The 25,249-nt window shown below is 42.9% G+C and overlaps 1 protein-coding gene across 1 annotated transcript; it reads right to left on the minus strand.

Annotated features, from left to right (window-relative positions):
• Positions 1-2,932: 2,932 nt before the first annotated feature.
• Positions 2,933-3,487, minus strand: LOC119279608. Its single transcript, XM_037560796.1, has one exon. It carries the CDS (start codon positions 3,485-3,487, stop codon positions 2,933-2,935), a length of 555 nt encoding a protein of 184 aa, XP_037416693.1.
• Between the last annotated feature and the right edge of the window lie 21,762 nt (positions 3,488-25,249).

Here is a 25,249-nt window from a genome sequence, read left to right on the forward strand (position 1 = left end):
GCCCGTGCTGGTCAGAATGTTGGAGGTCGTGCCCGTAGAAGGGGGCGATGGGGAAAATGGAAGAGCTACCACCTCGCCCAAGGGGGCCCCTGAAGAGGGGGGGATCGACAATCCCTCCTTCCAGCGGGAGAAGAGGACCGCCTCCGAAGACCCGGAGGCCAAAGCCCCTAAGCGGGGGAAGAAATCTTTACCGGAGGGTCCTGCGTCTGGGGAAAGTCCGGACGTACAATCGTCTCTAAAGGATCAGCCCTCCAGCGAGCCGTGAGTAAAAAGGGGGGTTCATTAATGAGAAAATACCCCTATTTGTGCTTCTTTTGATGACCAAAATTTTTACCTTGCAGTTCGGATCTGCGGCCTTCTCAGATGAGTTCGTCTTCGGGGGATCTTCTTCCGGAGATGATGGAGAACGAAACGCCTCCATCTGTTGCGCCGTCGGATAGGGCTGACGAGCCTGAAGTATCGTCATGGAGGGTATCCCAGAGTCCGGAGGGGCCGGAGAGTTTGGCTCCCACTAGTATCCGGCCAGGGGAGCTGAAGCATCTGCTTGAGAGGGCGTCCATCTCAGAAGATCACCGTGCTTTGATGCGTATGGTGATTGGAAGGATTTCGTTCGCCGAAAGCGGATTGCATAATGCCGTCAGGAGTTTACTGATGGGATTTGAGGTACTCAAGAACGACGCACTTTTTTGATAGTTTGGCACATAGAAGTGCGCCCTATATAGATAGTAGCCCCTAAGACTCGGTAGGTTGTCGAAAGCGACAGCGTGCCGAGGATCAAAATCTAAAGTAATGAACGTCGCCGTTCCTATGCAGGTGGCGGATAGTCCGAGGGCTAGCCAGACTAGTGGAGTTGTCGAGTTAATGCGGAAACTTGACGTGGCGGATGCGGACATCACCCTTGTCAACCGGCGACTTGACAAGTCGCAAGGTAAATTAATTCTCCGCAGTCACTTGTTTAAGGGAGTCAAAGCCCGCTTCTGACAAGATATATACTGTGATACACACGGTGCTGCTGCTGTGGAGAGCCTTCGGGCCGAGCTTGCTCGAGCTAAGGAGCAAGCCCGAAGGAGTGATGCGGCTGCCTTGAGGGCAGCCGAGGAGTTGGAAGCCGAAAAGGTTGCACACTGCCTAAGTAGGGAAAAGATGGCCGAATTGGCCGTGAAATTGAAGGATGCTGCCGACCGCAATGAGGCTTTTGAAAAGGAGCGCCTATCAGAGCGGGAAGACCTGGGAAAGGCCACCGCCGAAGCCAAGGATGCCCGTTCTGCGATGCGGGCTATGAAGGAGGAGCTGCGCCAGGCCGGAGATATTGTGGCTGGCAGGCCTTTTCTGCTGCGTCGCCGGTTTACGGACCCAAAGTATGCCCAACTTGGCCAGCTGTGGGGTCCGGAGGATCCATATATGGACTTGGCGGCAAGTGCGCCTGATGCCGTTGTACACTTCCGAAGCCAGAAGGATCACAAGACGGAAGAGCTATTCTGGTCTCAATTCCATAGTCCGGACCGTTCAGTTCCGTTGACCGATCGGTTGACCGAATGGGCTGAGCTAAACAGGTTGTCCGGACTTGCCATGACTAATATTGTGGCTCATGTCTGGCCAGAGAGGCCCAAGGCGACGAGATATTTCGGCTTATTGCAGCAATTTCTTGGAGCGGTGCCGCACATCAAGGAGATGAAGCGGTCGGCCTACATAGAAGGCGCGCGGATGGCTCTTGCCCGTGTGAAGACACATTGGACAGAGATGGATGCCACTGCTATTGCGGCCCAGGGTTTGGACGAAAGCCGATTACCCGCTGAGCACTATTTTGAGGAAGTTATGCGTGGCGCTCGTGTAATAGAGTCGCAGTGCTCAAAAAATGTCACGTTCAAATGAATGTTTTATCTTGTAAGACAATGATTATGATGTAATCGCTTTTTATACTTGTGCATTCCAAGTATTAAAATATCTCCTATGCGGCCGTTTATGTATACATTTGTATAACCTGAAAGATTGCAGTCTTCGGCTTCAGCCCCCACGCACAAGGTGCGGGGGTGTTCGCAAAAATAGCGCGTTTTCACACTTAATCCGATGTCTCGGTCCTGTTAAGGAGGTGGTAGCGTAGCGAACGAGGCAATCCGGACTATGATGCTTTATCACTTTCACTTAGCCAGTGGAGTTCGAGGGTGGGGCTACGATATAGCCCCTTGGGGCACCGCGCTTCTCCGAATTCGGGGCGCGTGTGTGCCTGGCCGGGAAACGGTCCTTCGTCAAAGCGGGGAATTCTAAACATTCCGGTAGTCGATCGAGTGGTTGACCAGTCTCTCGCTGTATCATGACAGTCAGTTTTCGGCTTTCTCTACTGAGGTGCTCGCCGAGCCGAACTGGGGCACAATCGGAGTAGTTCTCCTGGTGCCGTGTTAGCCGATGATAAGGAACGTAAGGCAGCAAAACACAGGAGCCGGGCAAACCCAACATTTGACCAAAGACATGATTCGGAGCTGATGCATATAAGGCCTAACTCGAGACACCGAACACTCCCTAAGGTGTTCGGTCTTTATAATAACGGGCAGAACAATGCCCTAAGCCCCTAGTGTCCAGGTACGGGCAAGGTCCTCTGACGCGGCCGATGCCAAATCGTCAGGCTCCACTTTGGTTATAATAAGAAACCAAGGGATTATAACAACAAGAGACAGTAAAAAAGGTTTACACAGGGTCTTAATCTGAAAAGAATCCTCGCGACGGGTCCCTACTGCACGTCTGCGCCTGTGTCTCCGTTGTGCCGTTATCCTGGACGGATGTGCACGTTGTTCATCTGTAAAAAGAGAGGAACTTAGTTTGAAAGGAACTCGTGCGAAAAGAATATATACGAAAGAAGAAATAAAAATAAGTAAAGCGGAGTCTGCAAAAGCTCGTTGTTCTTTGTGCGCGCAGCCCCTTGTGAAGGGGTGCGCGGCTAGGGAGCCCCTATCTTACTTATGCCGGACTCGTCTAACCGTGTCCGGGGTCTTTTAAGTGACCCTCGTACTGAAATGATGCCATGTGGACCGGGCATCTTGAGTGTAAGAGACGCGTAGTGTGGTATGACATTGAAACGGACAAAAGCCTCTCGTCCCAAGAGTGCTTGATAGCCATTTTTAAATAGGACGATATAAAAAATTAGTTTTTCGCATCGAAAGTTGTTCGTTGATCCGAACACGACTTCTAGTAATAGGGAGCCTGTGCACTTGGCGTAAGGGCCTGGCGTCACTCCTTTGAAGGAAGTGCGGCTGTGTCGAATTTTAGTAGGGTCTATCCCCAACTTGCGGATTGTGTTTGGATACAGCAGGTTTAGGTCGCTGCCTCCATCCATCAGGATTTGAGTAAATTGTAGTCCGTCGATTATAGGATCCAATATCAGGGCAGTCCATCCTGCATTTCGAACGCTTCTGGAATAATCCATGTGGTCGAAAGTGATTGGTTGTGACGTCCAATCTCTATGTTCCGCTTGGATGGACCGTGCGAGACCCATTTTAACGGGTGCCGCACTGTTTTTTCGTATTATCACATGAAGTGAATTTACTGCTTTGACCTCTTGTGGGAAAGTCTTTTGTTTTCCGGTGCTCTGCTGGTGGGGTTTGTCATCATCTTCGCTTGATGCGTCGAGCCCCTTGTGTTCGGCGTTTAGCCGGCCGGACTGTTTGAAAACCCAACAATCTCGGTGGGTGTGGTTTGCAGGCCTTCCGGGGGTACTGTGGATTTGACATATCCGACCCAAAATTTTGTTTAAATTGGATAGCTCATCGCTGTTATCCTTAAGGGGCGGTGTTTTGTTATTTGGCCGCGAGCTTTTGAATCCGGCGTTAACTGCCGTGCTCTTTGGGCTTTTCTCTTTATTCCGGCGCTGCTCTTTTCTGCGCCGTGATTTTCCGTTTCCATCTCTGATCTTGGATGTACTTGGGTCACTGGTGCTGCATCTTGCTAGCTAGCTATCCTCTCCCGCACAAACGCGGGTCATGAGGCTTGTTAGCACGGACATTGTCCTCGGCTTTTCTTGGCCGAGGTGTCGGGCGAGCCATTCGTCTCGGACGTTGTGTTTAAAAGCTGCTAAGGCTTCAGCGTCCGGACAGTCGACTATTTGGTTCTTTTTGGTGAGGAACCTGTTCCAAAATTTGCGCGCCGACTCTCCGGGCTGTTGAGTTATATGACTTAGATCGTCTGCATCCGGAGGGCGGATATAAGTTCCTTGAAAATTTGCTTTAAACGCATCCTCGAGCTCTTCCCAACTTCCAACAGTGTTTTCCGGGAGGCTTTTCAGCCAATGACGGGCTGGCCCTTTGAGCTTGAGGGGTAGGTATTTTATGGCATGGAGATCATCTCCTCTGGCCATGTGTATGTGTCGTATATAATCTTCTATCCAGACTCCAGGGTCTGTTGTTCCGTCGTAGGCCTCTATGTTTATGGGTTTAAACCCTGCTGGGAATTCATGATCCAGCACCTTGTTGGTGAAACATAGTGGGTGTGCGGCGCCCCTATATTTGGGTGTACCGCTGTCTTCGGACACTTGGCGTGTTGTATTGCCTCCTGGGGCCCTCTTCTTGGCCCGTAAATGGACCTGGCTGGGCCGTCTGTCTTTCCAGGATTATTAGTCGGTTTATATGCGGCGCCGCTTTCAGATTTTGCCCTATCATCTGGCCGTCTATCCAACTAGGCGCCTTCTTTGTTTTTTGACATTGGGGGCTCTATGGCCTCCTCATCAAATTCTGGCAGTAGCTTGCGCTTCGGGTAGCTCTTTGATTGATGGCCGTTGCCGTATTTATCTGCGGTTTTGAGCACTTTGCTCCACCTCATTCTGACTATATCTTCCGCTGTTTTGAGCTTCCGTTTTTCCTTCTTCAAGCTTCTTGCGGTGTTGACGAGTCTTTCCTGAAGGTTTTTATTCTTCGGCGGTGTGTCCGGTGTGAGATCGTCCGAACTATTTTCTCCGCCGGGCCCGGACTGATTGTCTGACTCGTCTTGTTCGGACGGTTGCTTGTCGTCGTCCACTGGTTTGCCCTGTTGTATTGCTGGGTGATTAGGAGGGCTGTTGTTGTCGAGGCGGGACTTAGGGCGGCGTCTGCGTCGCCGTTTTCGTTGTTTGTCGGCGGGATTATCTTCTGCCGCGCCCCGTTGGTCCTCGTTGTCGCTTCCTTTTGGGGTATCCACCATGTATACGTCGTATGACGAGGTGGTCTTGACGCGCTTTATAGGCGCTGGTTCTTGTTCTTCTCCGGCATCGTCGTCCATGCCGTCGATGTCTTCGGAGTCGTAATCTAGCATGTCGGTGAGGTCGTCGACAGTGGCTACAAAGTGGGTGGTGGGTGGGATCTGAATTTCTTCGTCGTCCGTATCCCAACCATCCTGGCCATAGTCCGGCCAGGGCTCTCCCGATAGCGAGAGATGCTTTAGCGAATTTAGGATGTCGCCAAAGGGTGAGTATTGGAAGATGTCCGCGGCGGTGAATTCCATAACCGGCGCCCAATACGATTCGATTGGTAGAGGCGTGGGAGGTCCGGAGTCCAGTAAGGAGTCCGGCACCTCGGAATCACGAGTTTCGCGAGGGACAAGGTTAGTGTTCGGCTCCATCGCCGTGGAAGTTGAAGCCCCCGAGGTGGTGTCCATCCACCGGTCCTTGATCTGGGCGACCGGCTCCGAGCTAAGAGCCGGAGCGGACTCGTGTGCGGCCACCAAAGCACTGTTTGGCGGCAGAGCTAGATCATGCCCGTCATAATAGTGCGGCGCGCTTGGCTGTGGCTCGAGCCCGTCGAAGATCAAGTCTCCGCGGACGTCGGCCGTGAAGTTTAGGCTTCCGAATCTGACCTGATGGCCAGGGGCGTAGCTTTCGATCTGCTTCAGATGGCCAAGTGAATTAGCCCGCAGTGCGAAGCCGCCGAATACGAAGATCTGTCCGGGGAGAAAAGTCTCACCCTGGACAGCATTGTTGATTGAAGATGCCATCGAGCCTATCGGTGACGACACAGAGGAACTCTCAATGAAAGCACCAATGTCGGTGTCAAAACCGGCGGATCTCGGGTAGGGGGTCCCGAACTGTGCGCCTAGGTGGATGGTAACAGGAGACAAGGGACACGATGTTTTACCCAGGTTCGGGCCCTCTTGATGGAGGTAAAACCCTACGTCCTGCTTGATTAATATTGACGATATGGGTAGTACAAGTGTGGATCTACCACGAGATCAAGGAGGCTAAACCCTAAAGCTAGCCTATGATATGATTGTTGTAATGTATGTTGTGTCCTACGGACTAAAGCCCTCCGGTTTATATAGACACCGGAGGAGGCTAGGGTTACACAGAGTCGGTTACAATGGTAGGAGATCTACTTATCCGTATCGCGAAGCTTGCCTTCCACGCCAAGGAAAGTCCCATCCGGACACGGGACGAAGTCTTCAATCTTGTATCTTCGTAGTCTTGGAGTCCGGCGAACGATGATAGTCCGGCTGTCCGGACACCCCCTAGTCCAGGACTCCCTCAATCTCCAAGAAGAGGAAGGAGAACTTTGTATTGACATTCAAAGAGAGAGAGGAAGCCATCTAGCTAATAACTATGGACCCAAAGGTCTGTGTAAACCACTCATAACTCATCGGAGAGGCCTTGGTGGTGATGGAGAGGCCCTCCGTGGTCGATTCCCCCTCTGGTGGAACACCGGCGAAGGCTCCAAGATGGGATCTCGCAGATACAGAAGGTTGCGGTGGTGGAAATAATTTCTCATGGTGCTCCTAGATGTTTTCGGGGTCCGTGGATATATATAGGAGGAAGAAGTAGGTCGGTGGAGCCACGAGGGGCCCACGAGGCAGGGGGCGCACCCACCCTTACTAGGCGCGCCGGCCACCCTCATGGCCTCCTCGACTGCTTCTTGACGTCCACTCCAAGTCTCGTGGATTGCGTTTGTTCCAAAAAAATCGCTCCCGAAGGTTTCATTCCGTTTGGACTCCATTTGATATTCCTTTCCTTTGATATACTGAAATAGGAAAAAAAATAGTAATTCGGGTTGGGCCTCCAGTTAGTAGGTTAGTCCCAGAAATGATATAGAAGTGTAGAGTAAAGCCCATAAACATCCAAAGCAGGTAATATAATACCATGGAACAATCAAAAATTATAGATACGTTGGAGACGTATTGATAACCCACAAGTATAGGGGATCGCAACAGCTTTCTAGGGTAGAGTATTCAACCCAAATTTATTGATTCGACACAAGTGGACCAAAGAATATTCTTGAGTAGTAGCAGTTGAGTTGTCAATTCAACCACACCTGGATAACTTAGTATCTGCAGCAAAGTGTTTAGTAGAAAAAGTGGTATGATAATAATGGTAACGGTAGCAAAAGTAAAGATAAATGTTTTTTGGTTTTTGCAGTAATTGTAACAGTAGCAACGGAAAAATAAATAAGCGAAGAACAATATGTGAAAAGCTCGTAGGCAATGGATCAGTGATGGATAATTATGCCGAATGCGATTCCTCATGCAATAGTTATAACATAGGGTGATATAGATCTAGCTCCAATTCATCAATGTAATGTAGGCATGTATTCCGTAAATAGTCATACGTGCTTATGGAAAAGAACTTGCATGACATCTTTTGTCCTACCCTCCCGTTGCAGCAGGGTCCTTACAGAAACTATGGGATATTAAGGCCTCCTTTTAATAGAGAACCGGAACAAAGCATTAACACATAGTGAATACATGAACTCCTCAAACTACGGTCATCACCGAGAAGTATCCCGATTATTGTCACTTCGGGGTTGTCGGGTCATATCACATAGTAGGTGACTATAGACTTGCAAGATAGGATCAAGAACACACATATATTCATGAAAACATAATAGGTTCAAATCTGAAATCATGGCACTCGGGCCCTAGTGACAAGCATTAAGCATAGCAAAGTCATAGCAACATCAATCTCAGAACATAGTGGATACTAGGGATCAAACCCTAACAAAACTAACTTGATTACATGGTAAATATCATCCAACCCATCACCGTCCAGCAAGCCTACGATGGAATTACTCACACACGGCGGTGAGCATCATGAAATTGGTGATGGAGGATGGTTGATGATGACGACGGCGACGAATCCCCCTCTCCGGAGCCACGAACGGACTCCAGATCAGCCCTCCCAGGAGATATTAGGGCTTGGCGGCGGCTCTATGTCGTGAAACGCGATGAAACTTTCTATTTGATTTTTTTCTCGCCGAAACGGTATATATGGAGTTGGAGTTGAGGTCGGGAGGTGTCCAGGGGGGCCACGAGATAGGAGGGTGCGCCCTAGGGGGGGCGCACGCTGTCTCGTGGACAGCCCGTGGGCCCCCTGGCCTTGATTCTTTCGCCAAAAATTCTTATTAATTCTGAAAAGTGCCTCTGTGGATTTCCAGGAAATTCCGAGAACTTTTCTTTTCTACACATAAAACAACATCATGGTAGTTCTGTTGAAAACAGCATCAGTCCGGGTTAGTTTCATTCAAATCATGCAAGTTAGATTCCAAAACAAGGGCAAAAGTGTTTGGAAAAGTAGATACGTTGGAGACGTATCAACTCCCCCAAGCTTAAACCTTTGCTTGTCCTCAAGCAATTCAGTTGATAAACTGAAAGTGATAAAGAAAAACTTTTACAAACTATGTTTGCTCTTGTTGTTGTAACATGAAAAGCCAGCATTCAAGTTTCAGCAAATATTACGAACTAACCATACTAACAATAGCACATAGGTCTCACAATTACTCATATCAATAGCATAATCAGCTAGCAAGCCATAATAGTAAAACTCGGATGACAACACTTTCTCAAAATAATCATAACATGATATAACAAAATGGTATCTCGCTAGCCCTTTCTGAGACCGCAAAACATAAATGCAGAGCACCTTTAAAGATTAAGGACTGACTAAACATTGTAATTCATGGTAAAAGAGATCCAGTCAAGTCATACCGTATATAAGCCAATAATAATGAATGCAAATGACAGTGTGTTCTACAACGGGTGCTTTTTAATAGGAAGGGATGATGACTCAACATAAAAGTAAATAGATAGGCCCTTTGCAGAGGGAAGCAGTGATTTGTAGAGGTTCCAGAGCTCGATTTGAAAATAGAGATTGAATAACATTTTGAGCGGCATACTTTTGCTGTCAACGCAACAACTATGAGATGGCTATATCTTCCATACTACATGCATTATAGGCAGTTCCCGAACAGAATGGTAAAGGTTTATACTCCCCCAACCACCAACAAGCATCAATCCATGGCTTGCTCGAAACAACGAGTGCCTCCAACATACAACAGCCCTGGGGGAGTTTTCTTAAATTATTTTGATTTGCTTTGATCTTTTTGGATCATGGGACTGGGCATCCGGGTTACCGGCCCTTTCTCGTGAATGAGGAGCGGAGTCCACTCCTCGTGAGAATAACCCACCTATCATGGAAGATATAGGCAACCCTAGTTGAAACATGAGTTGCTCGAGCATACAAAACATAATTTCATTTGAAGGTTTGGAGTTTGGCACATGCAAATTTACTTGGAACGGCAGGTAAATACCGCATATAGGTAGAGATAGTGGACTCATATGGAACAACTTTGGGGTTTAAGGAGTTTGGATGCACAAGAAATATTCCCGCTTAGTACAGGTGAAGGCTAGCAAAAGACTGGGAAGCGACAACAGTCGTAAACATGCATTAAAATTAATTCACACCGAGTACGAGCATGAGTAGGATATAATCCACCATGAACATAAATATCATGAAGGCTATGTTGATTTGATTCAACTACATGCGTGAACATGTGCCAAGTCTAGTCACTTAATACATTCAAAGGAGGATACCATCCCATCATACCACATCATAATCATTCTAATAGCTTGTTGGCACGCAAGGTAAACCATTATAACTCAGAGCTAATCAAGCATGGCACAAGCAACTATAATCTCTAAATGTCATTGCAAATATGTTTACTTTATAATAGCTAACTCAGGAACGATGAATCATCATATTTACAAAAACAAAAGAGGTCGAGTTCATACCAGCTTTTCTCATCCCAATAAGTCCATCATATATCATCATTATTGCCTTTCACTTGCACGACCGAACGATGTGTATAATAATAAGAGTGCACGTGCATTGGACTAAGCTAGAATCTGCAAGCATTCAACTCGAGAGAGGAGACAAGTAATATGGGCTCTAAATTAAGTAAACAATCATGCATATAAGAGCCACTAAGCATTTTCAATATGGTATTCTTGACCCCCAAAAGAAAGAAAAGAAAAGAAAACTATTTACACGGGAAAGCTCCAACAAGTAAGAAGAAGAACGAGAAATCTTTTTTGCTTTTCATTTTAATTTCTACTACAAGCAAGGAAATTAAACTAACTAATTATTTCTTTGGTTTTTCTTAAGGTTTATCAAACACACAAGAAGAAAACTAGAAAAAGAAATTTAAACTAGCATGGATAATACAATGAAAGAGTGTGAGCACAGACGACTAGTGTGTGAAGATGAATGTAAAGTCGGTGAGAAATACGTACTCCCCCAAGCTTAGGGTTTTGGCCTAAATTGGTTTAATACCAAGGACCGCCGCTACTCTCCCCGGTGTAATGGGAAGTGTAATCAGGATACCACTGGCTGGTCATCTCTGGAGCCCACTGGACAGATGATGCACGATAAGGGTCCAGTTCAGGTTCCGGCTCAGGTTCAGGTTCGGGGCATCCCCAAGCTTAGATGCTTGAGACTTCTTGAAATATTATCTTGGGGTGTCTTGGGCATCCCCATGCTTGAACTTTTGTGTCTCCTTAATTCCTCTCATATCATAGTTTCTCTTTTTATCAAAAAGCTTCATTCACACCAAACTCAACAAGAACTCGTGAGATAGGTTAGTATAAACCAACGCAAAACCTTATCATTTTATACTGTAACAAATCACTAAAATTATTATTCAACATTGCATACTAAATACCTCTGCATATTTAATACTCCTATCCTCAAATAGTATCATTAAACAAGCAAACATATGCAAACAATGCAAACATAACATCAATCTGTCAAAACAGTACAGTCTGTAAAGAATGCAAGATTCATCACACTTCCCAGACTCTAAAAATTATTAAATAAAATTCCCACTATAGTGAATTTATAAAAGCTCATTATGCAAAAAGTTTCAACATTATATCATGCTCTGACTTTTCAAACAGCAACATGTATACTAGCAAAATAAGAATGGTAAAGGCTATCCTTGACTTCTTTGTTGAAACTAAAGATGCAAAACATTATTCTAAATAACAGCAAGCAAAAATAGGGTATAGAAGGTTGTGCCTTCTAGTTTCATCCATCTCGTGATCATCAAAATAAACCCACTAACAAGGTTGATCAAGTCTTGTTAACAAACTCATTCCGAATAACACGGAACTGGAGAAATTTCGAATAACACTAAGTTACCTCAACGGGGATATGAAAATCCCCAACAATAAGAATATCATACTTTTTCTTGACAGTAGGGATAGGAAATTCAAAACCTTCAAAAATGATAGTTGGAACTTTTTCAATAGAATTGATGCTATGAACTTGAGATTGTTTCCTCAGAAAGTGAACCGTATGCTCATTACCATTAACATGAAAAGTGACATTGCCTTTGTTGCAATCAATAACAGCCCATGCAGTATTAAGAAAAGGTCTACCAAGGATAATAGACATACTATCATCCTCGGGAATATCAAGAATAACAAAGTCCGTTAAGATAGTGACATTTGCAACCACAACAGGCACATCCTCACAAATACCGACAGGTATAACAGTTGATTTATCAGCCATTTGCAAAGATATTTCAGTACGTGTCAACTTATTCAATTCAAGTCTACGATATAAAGAGAGAGGCATAACACTAACACCGGCTCCAAGATCACATAAAGCAGTTCTAACATAATTTCTTTTAATAGAGCATGGTATAGTTGGTACACCCAGATCTCTAAGTTTCTTTGGTATTCCACCCTTAAAAGTGTAATTAGCAAGCATGGTGGAAATTTTAGCTTCCGGTATCTTTCTTTTATTTGTGATGATATCCTTCATATATTTAGCATAAGGATTTACTTTAAGCATATCAGTTAAGCGCATACGTAAGAAAATAGGTCTAATCATTTCATCAAAGCGCTCAAAATCCTCATCATCCTTTGACTTGGATGGTTTAGGAGGAAAGGGCATGGGTTTCTGAACCCATGGTTCTCTTTCTTTACCGTGCTTCCTAGCAACAATATCTCTCTTATCATAACGTTGATTCTTTGATTGTGGGTTATCAAGATCAACAGCAGGTTCAATCTCTACATCATTGTCTTTGCTAGGTTGAGCATCAACATGAACATTATCGTTAACATTATCACTAGGTTCATGTTCATCACCTGATTGAGTTTCAGCATCAGAATTAGAAATATCATTGGAATTCTCAGGTGTGTCTACAGTAGGTTCATTAGAAGCATGCAAAGTTCTATCATTTTTCCTTTTCTTCTTCCTAGAAGAGCTAGGTGCCTCTAAATTATTTCTCTAAGAATCTTGCTCGATTCTCTTAGGGTGGCCTTCAGGATACAAAGGTTCCTGAGTCATTCTACCAGTTCTAGTAGCCACTCTAGAGCAAAGTCATTTTTATTATTTAACTCATCAAGCAATTCATGTTGATCTTTAAGTACTTGCTCAGCTTGAGTAGCAACCATAGAAGCATATTTGCTAACGCGGTGAAGTTCATCTTTAACTCTAGCTAGATTATCACCTACGCGTCCTATCTCGAAACCATTATTCTTTAACTCTCTACCAACATAAGCATCAAAACTTTCTTCCCTAGCCATAAAGTCATCAAATTCATCTAAGCATGGGCTATGAAATTTAGTAGAGGGTACTTCAACTTTATCATATCTATAGAGAGAATTTACCTTTACTACCTGTGACGGGTTATCAAGACAATGTGGTTCTTCATGCGGTAAATTAAGACCATGTATTTCTTCAATAGGAGGTAAATTCTTAACATCTTCAGCTTTAATACCTTTTTCTTTAATTGATTTCTTTGCCTCTTGCATATCTTCAGGACTGAGAAATAAAACACCTCTCTTCTTCGGAGTGGGTTTAGGAATAGGCTCAGGAGTTGGCTCAATTGGTTCAGGAATTACTTCAGGAATTGGTTCGGGAAGAGTCCAATTATTTTCATTAGTCAACATATTCAATAGTATTTCAGCTTCGTCGACTGTTCTTTCCCTGAAAAAACAACCAGCACAACTATCCAAGTAGTCCTTGGAAGCATCGGTTAGTCAATTATAAAAGATATCAAGTATTTCATTTTTCTTAAAAGGATGATCGGGCAGAGCATTAAGTAACCGGAGAAGCCTCCCCCAAGCTTGTGGGAGACTCTCTTCTTTGATTTGCACAAAATTATATATTTCCCGCAAGGCATCTTATTTCTTATGAGCAGGGAAATATTTAGCAGAGAAGTAATAAATCATATCCTGGGGACTACGCACACAACCAGGAGCAAGAGAATTATACCAAGTCTTAGCATCACCCTTCAATGAGAACGGAAATATCTTAAGGATATATAAATAGCGAGACTTCTCATCATTAGTAAATAGGGTGGCTATATCATTCAACTTAGTAAGATGTGCCACAACAGTTTCAGATTCAGGGCCATAAAAAGGATCAGATTCAACTAAAGTAGTAATATCAGGATCAACAGAGAATTCATAATCCTTATCAATAACACAAATAGGTGAAGTAGCAAAAGCAGGATCGGGTTTCATTCTAGCATTAAGAGACTACTGCTTCCATTTAGCTAATAATTTCTTAAGATCATTTCTATCATTGCAAGCAAGAATTTCCATAGCAGTTGTTTCATGCATAACATAACCTTTAGGAACAACATGTAATACATAATCATTGGCGGGACCTTCATCATCACTATCATCAGTAATAGGATCTTCAGTAATTTCATTCCCCCTAAATCTAGCAAGTTGTTCATCAAGAAATTCACCTAATGGCAAAGTAGTATCACGCATAGAAGTAGTTTCATCATGCATAGCAGAAGTGGCATCATAAATAACATGCGACATATCAGAATTCATAGCAGCAGCAGGTTTAGGTGTAGCAAATCTACTGATAACACAAGGAGAATCTAGTGCAAGGCTAGATGGCAGTTCCTTACCTCCCCTCATAGTTGAGGGCAAAATAGTAGTTTGATCGTCTTTCAAGTTCTTCATAGTGATCAACAGATATAAATCCCAAGTGACTCAGAGAATAGAGCTATGCTCCACGGCAACGGCGCCAGAAATTAGTCTTGATAACCCACAAGTATAGGGGATCGCAACAGCTTTCGAGGGTAGAGTATTCAACCCAAATTTATTGGTTTGACACAAGGGGAGCCAAAGAATATTCTTGAGTATTAGCAGTTGAGTTGTCAATTCAACCACACCTGGATAACTTAGTATCTGCAGCAAAGTGTTTAGTAGCAAAAGTGGTATGATAATAATGCTAACGGTAGCAAAAGTAAAGTTAAATGTTTTTGGGTTTTTGTAGTAGTTGTAACAGTAGCAACGGAAAAGTAAATAAGCGAAGAACAAAACGTGAAAAGCTCGTAGGCAATGGATCAGTGATGGATAATTATGCCGGATGCGATTCCTCATGCAATAGTTATAACATAGGGTGATATAGAACTAGCTCCAATTCATCAATGTAATGTAGGCATGTATTCCGTAAATAGTCATACGTGCTTATGGAAAAGAACTTGCATGACATCTTTTGTCCTACCCTCCCGTTGCAGCGGGGTCCTTACGGAAACTAAGGGATATTAAGGCCTCCTTTTATTAGAGAACCGGAACAAAGCATTAACACATAGTGAATACATGAACTCCTCAAACTACGGTCATCACCAAGAAGTATCCCGATTATTGTCACTTCGGGGTTGTGGGATCATAACACATAGTAGGTGACTATAGACTTGCAAGATAGGATCAAGAACACACATATATTCATGAAAACATAATAGGTTCAGATCTGAAATCATGGCACTCGGGCCCTAGAGACAAGCATTAAGCATAGCAAAGTCATAGCAACATCAATCTCAGAACATAGTGGATACTAGGGATCAAACCCTAACAAAACTAACTTGATTACATGGTAAATCTCATCCAACCCATCACCGTCCAGCAAGCCTACGATGGAATTACTCACACACGGCGGTGAGCATCATGAAATTGGTGATGGAGGATGGTTGATGATGACGACGGCGACGAATGCCCCTCTCCGGAGCCCCGAACGGACTCCAGATCAGCCCTCCCGAGAGAGATTAGGGCTTGGCTTCGGCTCCGTGTCGTGAAACGCGATGAAACTTTCTCTCTGATTTTTTTCTCCCTGAAACGGTATATATGGAGTTGGAGTTGAGGTCGGGAGGTGTCCAGGGGGCCCACGAGATAGGAGGGCGCGCCCTAGGGGGGGCGCGCCCCCTGTCTCGTGGACAGCTCATGGGCCCCCTGACATTGATTCTTTCGCCAAAAATTCTTTTTAATTCTGAAAAGTGCCTCCGTGAATTTCCAGGACATTCCGAGAACTTTTCTTTTCTACACATAAAACAACATCATGGCAGTTCTGCTGAAAACAGCGTTAGTCCGGGTTAGTTTCATTCAAATCATGCAAGTTAGAGTCCAATACAAGGGCAAAAGTGTTTGGAAAAGTAGATACGTTGGAGACGTATCACGTATCAAGCATCCCCAAGCTTAATTCCTGCTCGTCCTCGAGTAGGTAAATGATTAAAACAGAATTTTTGATGTGGAGTGCTACCTAGCATAATTCTCAATGTAATTTTCTTTATTGTGACATGATTGTTCAGATCCAAATGATTCAAGATAACAACTTATAAAATGTAAAAATAGTAATACTTTGAAGCATACTAACAAATAATCATGTCCTATCAAAATAACATAGCCAAAGAAAGCTTATACCTACAAAATCATATAGTTAGGCCATGTTTCATCTTTATCACACAAAATACTCCCATCATGCACAATCCCGGTTTCAGCCAAGCAATTGGTTCATACCTTTTAATGCGCTTTAGCTTTTTTAACTCTTACGCAATACATGAGCGTAAGCCATGGACATAGCACTATATGTGGTATATGGTGGTGGTTGTGAGGACAAAAAGGGAGAAGATAGTCTCACATCAACTAGGCATATCAACGGGCTATGGAGATGCCCATTAATAGATATCAATGTGAGTGAGTAGGGATTGCCATGCAACGGATGCACTAGAGCTATAAATATATGAAAGCTCAACAAAAGAAACTAAGTGGGTGTGCATCCAACTTGCTTGCTCATGAAGACCTAGGGCGTTTTGAGGAAGCCCATCATTGGAATATACAAGCCAAGTTCTATAATGAAAATTTCCCACTACTATATGAAAGTGACAACATAAGAGACTCTCTATCATGAAGATCATGGTGCTACTTTGAAGCACAAGTGTGGAAAAGGAGGATAGTAACATTGTCCCTTCTCTCTTTTCTTTCATTTTTTTATTTGGTAGGCTTCTTTGGCCTCTCTTTTTTGTATGGGATTCTTTGGCCTCTTTTATTTTTTATAAAGTCCGAAGTCTAATCCTGACTTGTGGGGGAATCATAGTCTTCATCATCCTTCCTCACTTGGGACAATGTTCTAATAATGAAGATGATCACACCTTTATTGATTTACATCTCAAGAATTACAACTCAATACTTAGAACAAAATATGACTCTATGTGAATGCCTCGGGCGGTGTACCGGGGTATGCAATGAATCAAGAGTGACATGTATGAAAAATTATGAAGGTGGCCTTGCCACAAATACGACGTCAACTACATGATCATGCAAAGAGCAATATGACAATGATGGAGCGTGTCATAATAAATGGAACGGTGGGAAGTTGCATGGCAATTTATCTCGGAATGTCTATGGAAATGCCATAATAGGTAGGTATGGTGGCTGTTTTGAGGAAGGTAAATAAATGATGCATGATACCGGCGAAGATTGCGCGGCATAATAGAGGCTAGCAAAGTGGAAGGGTAAGTGTGCGTATATCCGTGGACTCACATTAGTCACAAAGAACTCATATACTTATTGCAAAAGTCTACTTGCCCTCAAAGCACAGTACTACTACGCATGCTCCTAGGGGAAGGGTTGGGAGGAGTTAACCATCGCGCGATCCCAACCTCCACTCATAAGGAAAGCAATTAAAAGAGCATCCCATGCAACAAATTTGTCACACAACTTTTACCATACGTGCATGCTACGGGACTTGCCAACTTCAACACAAGTATTTATAAATTTAATAATTACTTTCATAATTACCCAACTAGCATGACTCTAACATTACTACCTTTATATCTCAAAACAATTATCAATCATCAAATTGATCATAGTTTTTAATGCACTTTCTATGATAGTTTTTATTATACCCAAATTGGATGCTCATCATTCTAGGACCAAATTTATAACCATGAATCTAAAAGACTCTCAAAATATTATAAGTGAAGCATGAGAGATCAACATTTTCTTCAAAATAAAGCCACCGCCGTGCTCTAGAAAATATAAGTGAAGCACATAGAGCAAAACTGTCTAGCTGAAAAGATATAAGTGAAGCACATAGAGTATTCTAATAAATTCTAATTCATGTGGGTCTCTCCCAAAAGGTGTGTACATCAAGGATGATTGTGATAAACTAACAAGCAAAGACTCATATCATACAAGATGCTCCAAGCAAAACACATATCATGTGGTAAATAAAAATATAGCTCCAAGTAAAGTTACCGATAAACGAAGACGAAAGAGAGGATGCCTTCCGGGGCATCCCCAAGCTTAGGCTTTTGGTTGTCCTTGAATATCTTGGGGTGCCACGGGAATTCCCAAGCTTAGGATTTTGCCACTCCTTATTCCATAGTCCATCAAATCTTTACCCAAAACTTGAAAACTTCACAACACAAAACTCAACAGGAAATCTCATAAGCTCCGTTAGTGCAAGAAAGAAAAACCACCACATAAGGTACTGTAATGAACTCATTCTTTATTTATATTGGTGTTAAACCTACTGTATTCCAACTTCTCTATGGTTCATACCCCCCGATACTAGCCATAGATGCATCAAAATAAGCAAACAACACACGAAAAACAGAATTTGTCAAAAATAGAACAGTCTGTAGCAATATGTAACTCTTGAATACTTGTGGAACCTTAAAAATCCTACAAAAATAGTAAGTCCTAGGAAATTTGTCTACTGATCTACAGCAAAAATAGTCAAAGCAAAATCACGTTTCTGTGATTTATTGAATTTTTTCTCGTGCATGCAAAGTTTCTGTTTTTCAGCAGAATCAAATTAACTATCACCATAAGTTATCCTATCGGTTCTACTTAGCACAAACACTAATTAAAACATAAAAACACATCTAACCAGAGGCTAGATTAATTATTTATTACTAAACAGGAACAAAAAGCAAGGAACAAAAATAAAATTGGGTTGCCTCCCAACAAGCGCTATCGTTTAACGCCCCTAGCTAGGCATAAAAGCGAGAATAGATCTAAGTATTGCCATCTTTGGCATTGTGAAAGAAAAGAGAAAACATCTTATCTGTAGCATTTATCCTTCTATTTTGGAAAAGCACATGGCTATTAATGGAGGAAGAAATATTAAGCATGTTACAGAAATTTGCATCTAGGATAGCTTTTATCTCTTTAATAATTTCGTTTTGATAAAAGCATAAGAGAGTGGTGGATTCAACCTTATCATTCATGGGGTGCCCAAATATAGTTTTCATTTTCTCATAGGTGTCTATAGCATCCCCTTTGAGAAAACCTTCTTCAAAAATAGAATCTAAAACTTGTTAAATGAAGGTGGTAACCCAACATAAAAGCTTCTTAGATAAATATCAATTTGATTTTGTGGCACATAGCTAGCTCTAATCCTTAATAGCCTATCCAAAGCATCTTTTAAAGACTCATCAAGTAAATAACGAAAAATTCCGGAGTCCTCTTCATCAAAATTATTTAAATTCTAATTGATAACCCCGGTAGGCCTTTCCATAGCATCATTATTTAGGAGCTTAGTGAGGACAGAGGGACTATCCAAAGTACTATAACTCGGGAGAGGACCCTAAGTTCTTTTTGACTCAGCCATGGCGAAAGGAAGGCGAACGAAAAAGAGAGGGCGAATGAAATGGCAAGGGTGAAGTGGGGGAGACGAAAATGAGAGGCAAATGGCAAATAATGTAATGCGAGGGAGATGAGTTTGTGATGGGTACTTGGTATGTCTTGACTTGAGCGAAGACCTCCCCGGCAACGGCGCCAGAAATCCTTCTTGCTACCTCTTGAGCATGCGTTGGTTTTTACCTTGAAGAGGAAATGGTGATGCAGCAAAGTAGCGTAAGTATTTCCCTCAGTTTTGAGAACCAAGGTATCAATCCAATAGGAGGCTCCTCACAAGTCCCACGCACCTACACAAACAAACAAGAACCTCGCAACCAACGCGATAAAGGGGTTGGCATTCCCTTCACGGAAACTTGCCAAAGTGAGATCTGATAGAGATAATATGATAAGATAAATAACTTTGGTATTTTTATGATATAGATTGGAAAGTAAAAGATGGAAATAAAAGTAGATGGAAAACTGATATGATAAAAGATAGACCCGGGGGCCATAGGTTTCACTAGTGGCTTCTCTCAAGATAGCATAATTATTACGGTGGGTGACCAAATCTATGTCGAACAATTGATAGAAAAGTGCATAGTTATGAGAATATCTAGGCATGATCATGTATATAGGCATCACGTCCGTAACAAGTAGACCAAAGCAATTCTGCATCTACTACTATTACTCCACACATCGACCGACTCCTGCCTGCATCTAGAGTATTAAGTTCATAAGAACAGAGTAACGCATTAAGAAAGATGACATGATGTAGAAGGATAAAATCATGCAATATGATATAAACCCCATATTTTTATCCTCGATGGCAACAATATAATACATGCCTTGCTTCCCCTGCTGTCACTGGGAAAGGACACTGCAAGATTGAACCCAAAGCTAAGCCCTTTTCCCATGGCAAGAAAGATCAATCTAGTATGCCAAACCAAACTGATAATTCGAAGAGACTTGCAAAGATAACCAATCATACATAAAAGAATTCAAAGGAGATTCAAATATTTCTCATAGATAAACTTGATCACAAACCCACAATTCATCGCATCTCGACAAACACACCGTAAAAAGAGTTACATCAAATAGATCTCCAAGAGGAGGAAGGACAACTTTGTATTGAGATTCAAAGGTAGAGAAGAAGCCATCTAGCTAATAACTATGGACCCGGAGGTCTATGGTAAACTACTCACAACTCATCGAAGAGGCCTTGGTGGTGATGGAGAGGACCTCCCTGGTCGATTCCCCCTCCGGCAGAGCACCAACGAAGGCTCCAAGATGGGATCTCGCGGATACAGAAGGTTGCGGTGGTGGAAATAATTTCTTGTGGTGCTCCTGGATGTTTTCGGGGTCCGTGGATATATATAGGAGGAAGAAATAGGTCGGTGGAGCCACGTGGGGCCCACGAGGCAGGGGGCGCGCCCACCCTTACTGGGCACACCGGCCACCCTCGTGGCCTCCTCGGCTGCTTCTTGACGTCCACTCCAAGTCTCCTGGATTGTGTTTGTTACAAAAAGATCGCTCCCGAAGGTTTCATTCCGTTTGGACTCCGTTTGATATTCCTTTCCTTCGATATACTGAAATAGGCAAAAAATAACAATTTGGGTTGGGCCTCCGGTTAGTAGGTTAGTCCAAAAAATGATATAAAAGTGTAGAGTAAAGCCCATAAACATCCAAAACAGGTAATATAATAGCATGGAACAATCAAAAATAATAGATACGTTGGAGACGTATCAACGCCCGGCTTGGCCATTGAGGTATCCAAAGCTCAGGAGCCCCTAGTTTCCCAGGCCATGGTGACGACATCACCTCTCCCTCCTCGTACTGCACCACTGATTCTAGGTCCTTCTGCCTCCCTTGATGTCTTGGAGCGCGCTCTTTCCGAGATGACTACTACGTCTTGATCTTGCGTTGGTTATCCTCGAAGAGGAGAGGGTGATGCAGAAATAGTAGTGTAAGTATTTCCCTCGGTTTTTCAGGACCAAGGTATCAATCCAGTAGGAGGGTCCTCAAAAGTCCCGCGCACCTACACAAACAAACTGAGAACTCGCAACCAACGCGATAAAGGGGTTGTCAATCCCTTCACGGCCACTTGCAGAAGTGAGATCTAATAAAGGTAGTGTGATAAGATAAATATATATTTGGTATTTTATAATATAGATGCAAAAAGTAAAGATGCAAATAAAAGTAGATTGAAAGCAAATATGAGAAGAGATAGACCCGGGGGCCATAGGTTTCACTAGAGGCTTCTCTCAAGATAGCATAAGTATTACGGTGGGTGAACAAATTACTGTCGAGCAATTGATAGAAAAGTGCATAGTTATGAGATTATCTAGGCATGATCATGTATATAGGAATCACGTCCACAACAAGTAGACCGACTCCTGCCTGCATCTACTACTATTACTCGACACATCGACCGACTCCTGCCTGCACCTAGAGTATTAAGTTCATAAGAACAGAGTAACGCATTAAGCAAGATGACATGATGTAGAGGGATAAACTCAAGCAATATGATATAAACCCCATCTTGTTATCCTCGATGGCAACAATACAATATGTGCCTTGCAACCCATTCTGTCACTGGGTAAGGACACCGCAAGATTGAACCCAAAGCTAAGCACTTCTCCCATGGCACGAAAGATCAATCTAGTAGGCCAAACCAAACTGATAATTCGAAGAGACTTGCAAAGATAACTCAATCATACATAAAAGAATTCAGAGAAGATTCAAATATTATTCATAGATAAACTTGATCATAAACCCACAATCCATCGGATCTCAAAAAACACAACGCAAAAAGAGTTTACATCGAATAGATCTCTACAAGAGAGGGGGATAACATTGTACTGAGATCCAAAAAGACAGAAGAAGCCATCTAGCTAATAACTATGGACCCGTAGGTCTGTGGTAAACTACTCACAACTCATCGGAGGGGCAAGGATGTTGATGTAGAAGCCCCTCCGGCAGAGTGTCGGCAAAGGCTCCAAGATGGGATCTCGCGGATACAAAAGGTTACGGTGGTGGAAATTGTGTTTCGTGGTGCCCCTAGATGTTTTCGGGGTGCATAGGTATATATAGGAGGAAAAGTACGTTGGTGGCCGCCTGAGGGGCCCACGAGACAGGGGGCGCGCCCTACAGGGGGGCGCGGCCTCCTATCTCGTGGGGGCCTCGGCTGCTTCTTGACTTGCACTCCAAGCTCTCCGGATCACGTTCGTTCCAAAATTCACGCTCCCGATGGTTTCATTCAGTTTGGACTCCGTTTGATATTCCTTTTCTTCGAAATACTGAAATAGGCAAAAAAACAGCAATATGGGCTGGGCCTCCGGTTAGTAGGTTAGTCCCAAAAATGAAATAAATGTGTAAAATAAAGCCCATAAACATCCAAAAGGGTAATATAATAGCATGGAACCATCAAAAATTATAGATACGTTGGAGACATATCAAGCATCCCCAAGCTTAATTCCTGCTCGTCCTCGAGTAGGTAAATGATAAAAAAGAAATTTTTGATGTGGAAAGCTACCTAGCATAATTCTCAAGTAATTTTCTTTATTGTGGCATAAATGTTCAGATCCAAATGATTCAAAATAAAAGCTTATAAAACATAAAAATAATAATGCTTCAAAGCATACTAACAAATAATCATGTCCTATCAAAATAACATAGCCAAAGAAAGCTTATCCCTAAAAGATCATATAGTTAGGCCATGCTTCATTTTCATTACACAAAATACTCCCATCATGCACAACCCCGATGACGAGTCGAGCAATTGTTTCATACTTTTTAACGCGCTTCAACTTTTTCAACTCTTACGCAATACATGAGCGTAAGCCATGGACATAGCACTATGGTGGTATATGGTGGTGGTTGTGAGGACAAAAAGGGAGAAGATAGTCTCACATCAACTAGGCAAATTAACGGGCTATAAAGAGATGCCCATTAATAGATATCAATGTGAGTGAGTAGTGATTGCCATGCAACTGATGCACTAGAGCTATAAATATATGAAAGCTCAACAAAAGAAATTAAGTGGGTGTGCATCCAACTTTCTTGCACACGAAGACCTAGGGCATTTTGAGGAAGCCCATCATTGGAATATACAAGCCAAGTTTTATAATGAATAATTCACACTTAGTATATGTAAGTGACAACATAGGAGACTCTCTATCATGAGGATCATGGTGCTACTTTGAAGCACAAGTGTGGAAAAAGAGATAGTAGCATTGTCCCTTCTCTCTTTTTCTCTCATTTTATTTTCTTTTCTTTTTCTTTTTTTTCTTGTTTTTTCTTCTTTGGCCTTTTTTGGCCTTTCTATTTTTTCTTTCTCATACATTTCTTTTTCTTTTTGTAAAGTCCGAAGTCTCATCCCGACTTGTGGGGGAATCATAGCCTTCATCATCCTTTCCTCACTAGGACAATGCTCTAATAATGAAGATCATCACACTTTTATGGATTTACAATTCAAGAATTACAACTCAAAGCTAGAACAAGATATGACTCTATATGAATGCCTCTGGCGGTGTACCGTGATATGCAATGAATCAAGAGCGACATGTATGAAAATTATGAAGGTGGCCTTGCCACAAATACAATGTCAACTACATGATCATGCAAAAGAGCAATATAACAATGATGGTGTGTCATAATAAACGGAACGGTGGAAAGTTGCATGGCAATATATCTCGGAATGGATATGGAAATGCCATAATAGGTAGGTATGGTGGCTGTTTCGAGGAAGGTAAATAACGGGTTTATGATATCGGCCAAAGTTGCGCGGTAAAAAAAAGGCTAGCAAAAGTGGGTGTGCATATATCCATGGACTCACATTAGTTAAAAAGAACTCATATACTTATTGCAAAAGTCTACTTAGCCCTCGAAGCAAAGTACTACTACGCATGCCCCAAGAGGGATAGATTGGTAGGAAAAGACCATCGCTCGTCCCCGACTGCCACTCATAAGGAAGACAATCAAAAGAGCACCTCATGCAACAAATTTGTCACACAACTTTTACCATACGTGCATGCTACGGGACTTGCCAACTTCAACAAAAGTATTTCTCAATTTCATAATTACCCACTAGCATGACCCTAACATTACTACCTTTATATCTCAAAACAATTATCAAGCATCAAGTTGATCATAGCATCCAATTCTTTTTCTATGATAGTTTTTTATTATACCCAACTTAGATGCTCATCACTCTAGGACCAACTTTGTGACCATAGCAAATACCATGCTGTTCTAAAAGACTCTCAAAAAGATATAAGTGAAGCATGAGCGACTAAAAATTTCTTCAAAATTAAGACACCACCGTGCTCTAAAAGACATAAGTGAAGCACTAGAGCAATAACTATCAAGCTCAGAAGATATAAGTTAAGCACATAGAGTATTCTAGAAAATTCTAATCAAGTAGGCTTCTCCCAAAAGGTGTGTACAACAAGGATGATTGTGGTAAACTAAAAAGCAAAGACTAATATAATACACAACGCTCCAAGCAAAACACATATCATGTAGCGAATAAAAATATAGCTCCAAGTAAAGTTACCAATGAACGAAGACGAAAGAGGGGATGTGTGACGCCCCCGATTCAATCGTACACTAATCATGCACGCAAACGTGTACGATCAAGATCAGGAACTCACGGGAAGATATCACAACACAACTCTAAAAACATAAATAAGTCATACAAGCATCATAATACAAGCCAGGGGCCTTGAGGGCTCGAATACAAGTGCTCGATCATAGACGAGTCAGCGGAAGCAACAATATCTGAGTACAGACATAACTTAAACAAGTTGCCATAAGATGGCTAGCACAAACTGGTATACAGATCGAAAGAGGCGCAGGCCTCCTGCCTGGGGTCCTCCTAAACTACTCCTGGACGTTGTCTGCGGCCTGCACGTAGTAGTAGGCACCTCCGGTGTAGTAGGATTCATCGTCGACGGTAGCGTCTGGCTCCTAGGCTCCGGCATCTGGTTGCGACAACCAGATAGAAAGGAAAGGGGGGAGAAGGGGGGAGAAAGCAACCGTGAGTACTCATCCAAAGTACTCGCAAGCAAGGAGCTACACTACATATTCATGGGTATAT

This window comes from Triticum dicoccoides, chromosome 3B (assembly GCF_002162155.2).
Source record: "Triticum dicoccoides isolate Atlit2015 ecotype Zavitan chromosome 3B, WEW_v2.0, whole genome shotgun sequence".
Classification (NCBI taxonomy): Eukaryota; Viridiplantae; Streptophyta; class Magnoliopsida; order Poales; family Poaceae; genus Triticum; species Triticum dicoccoides.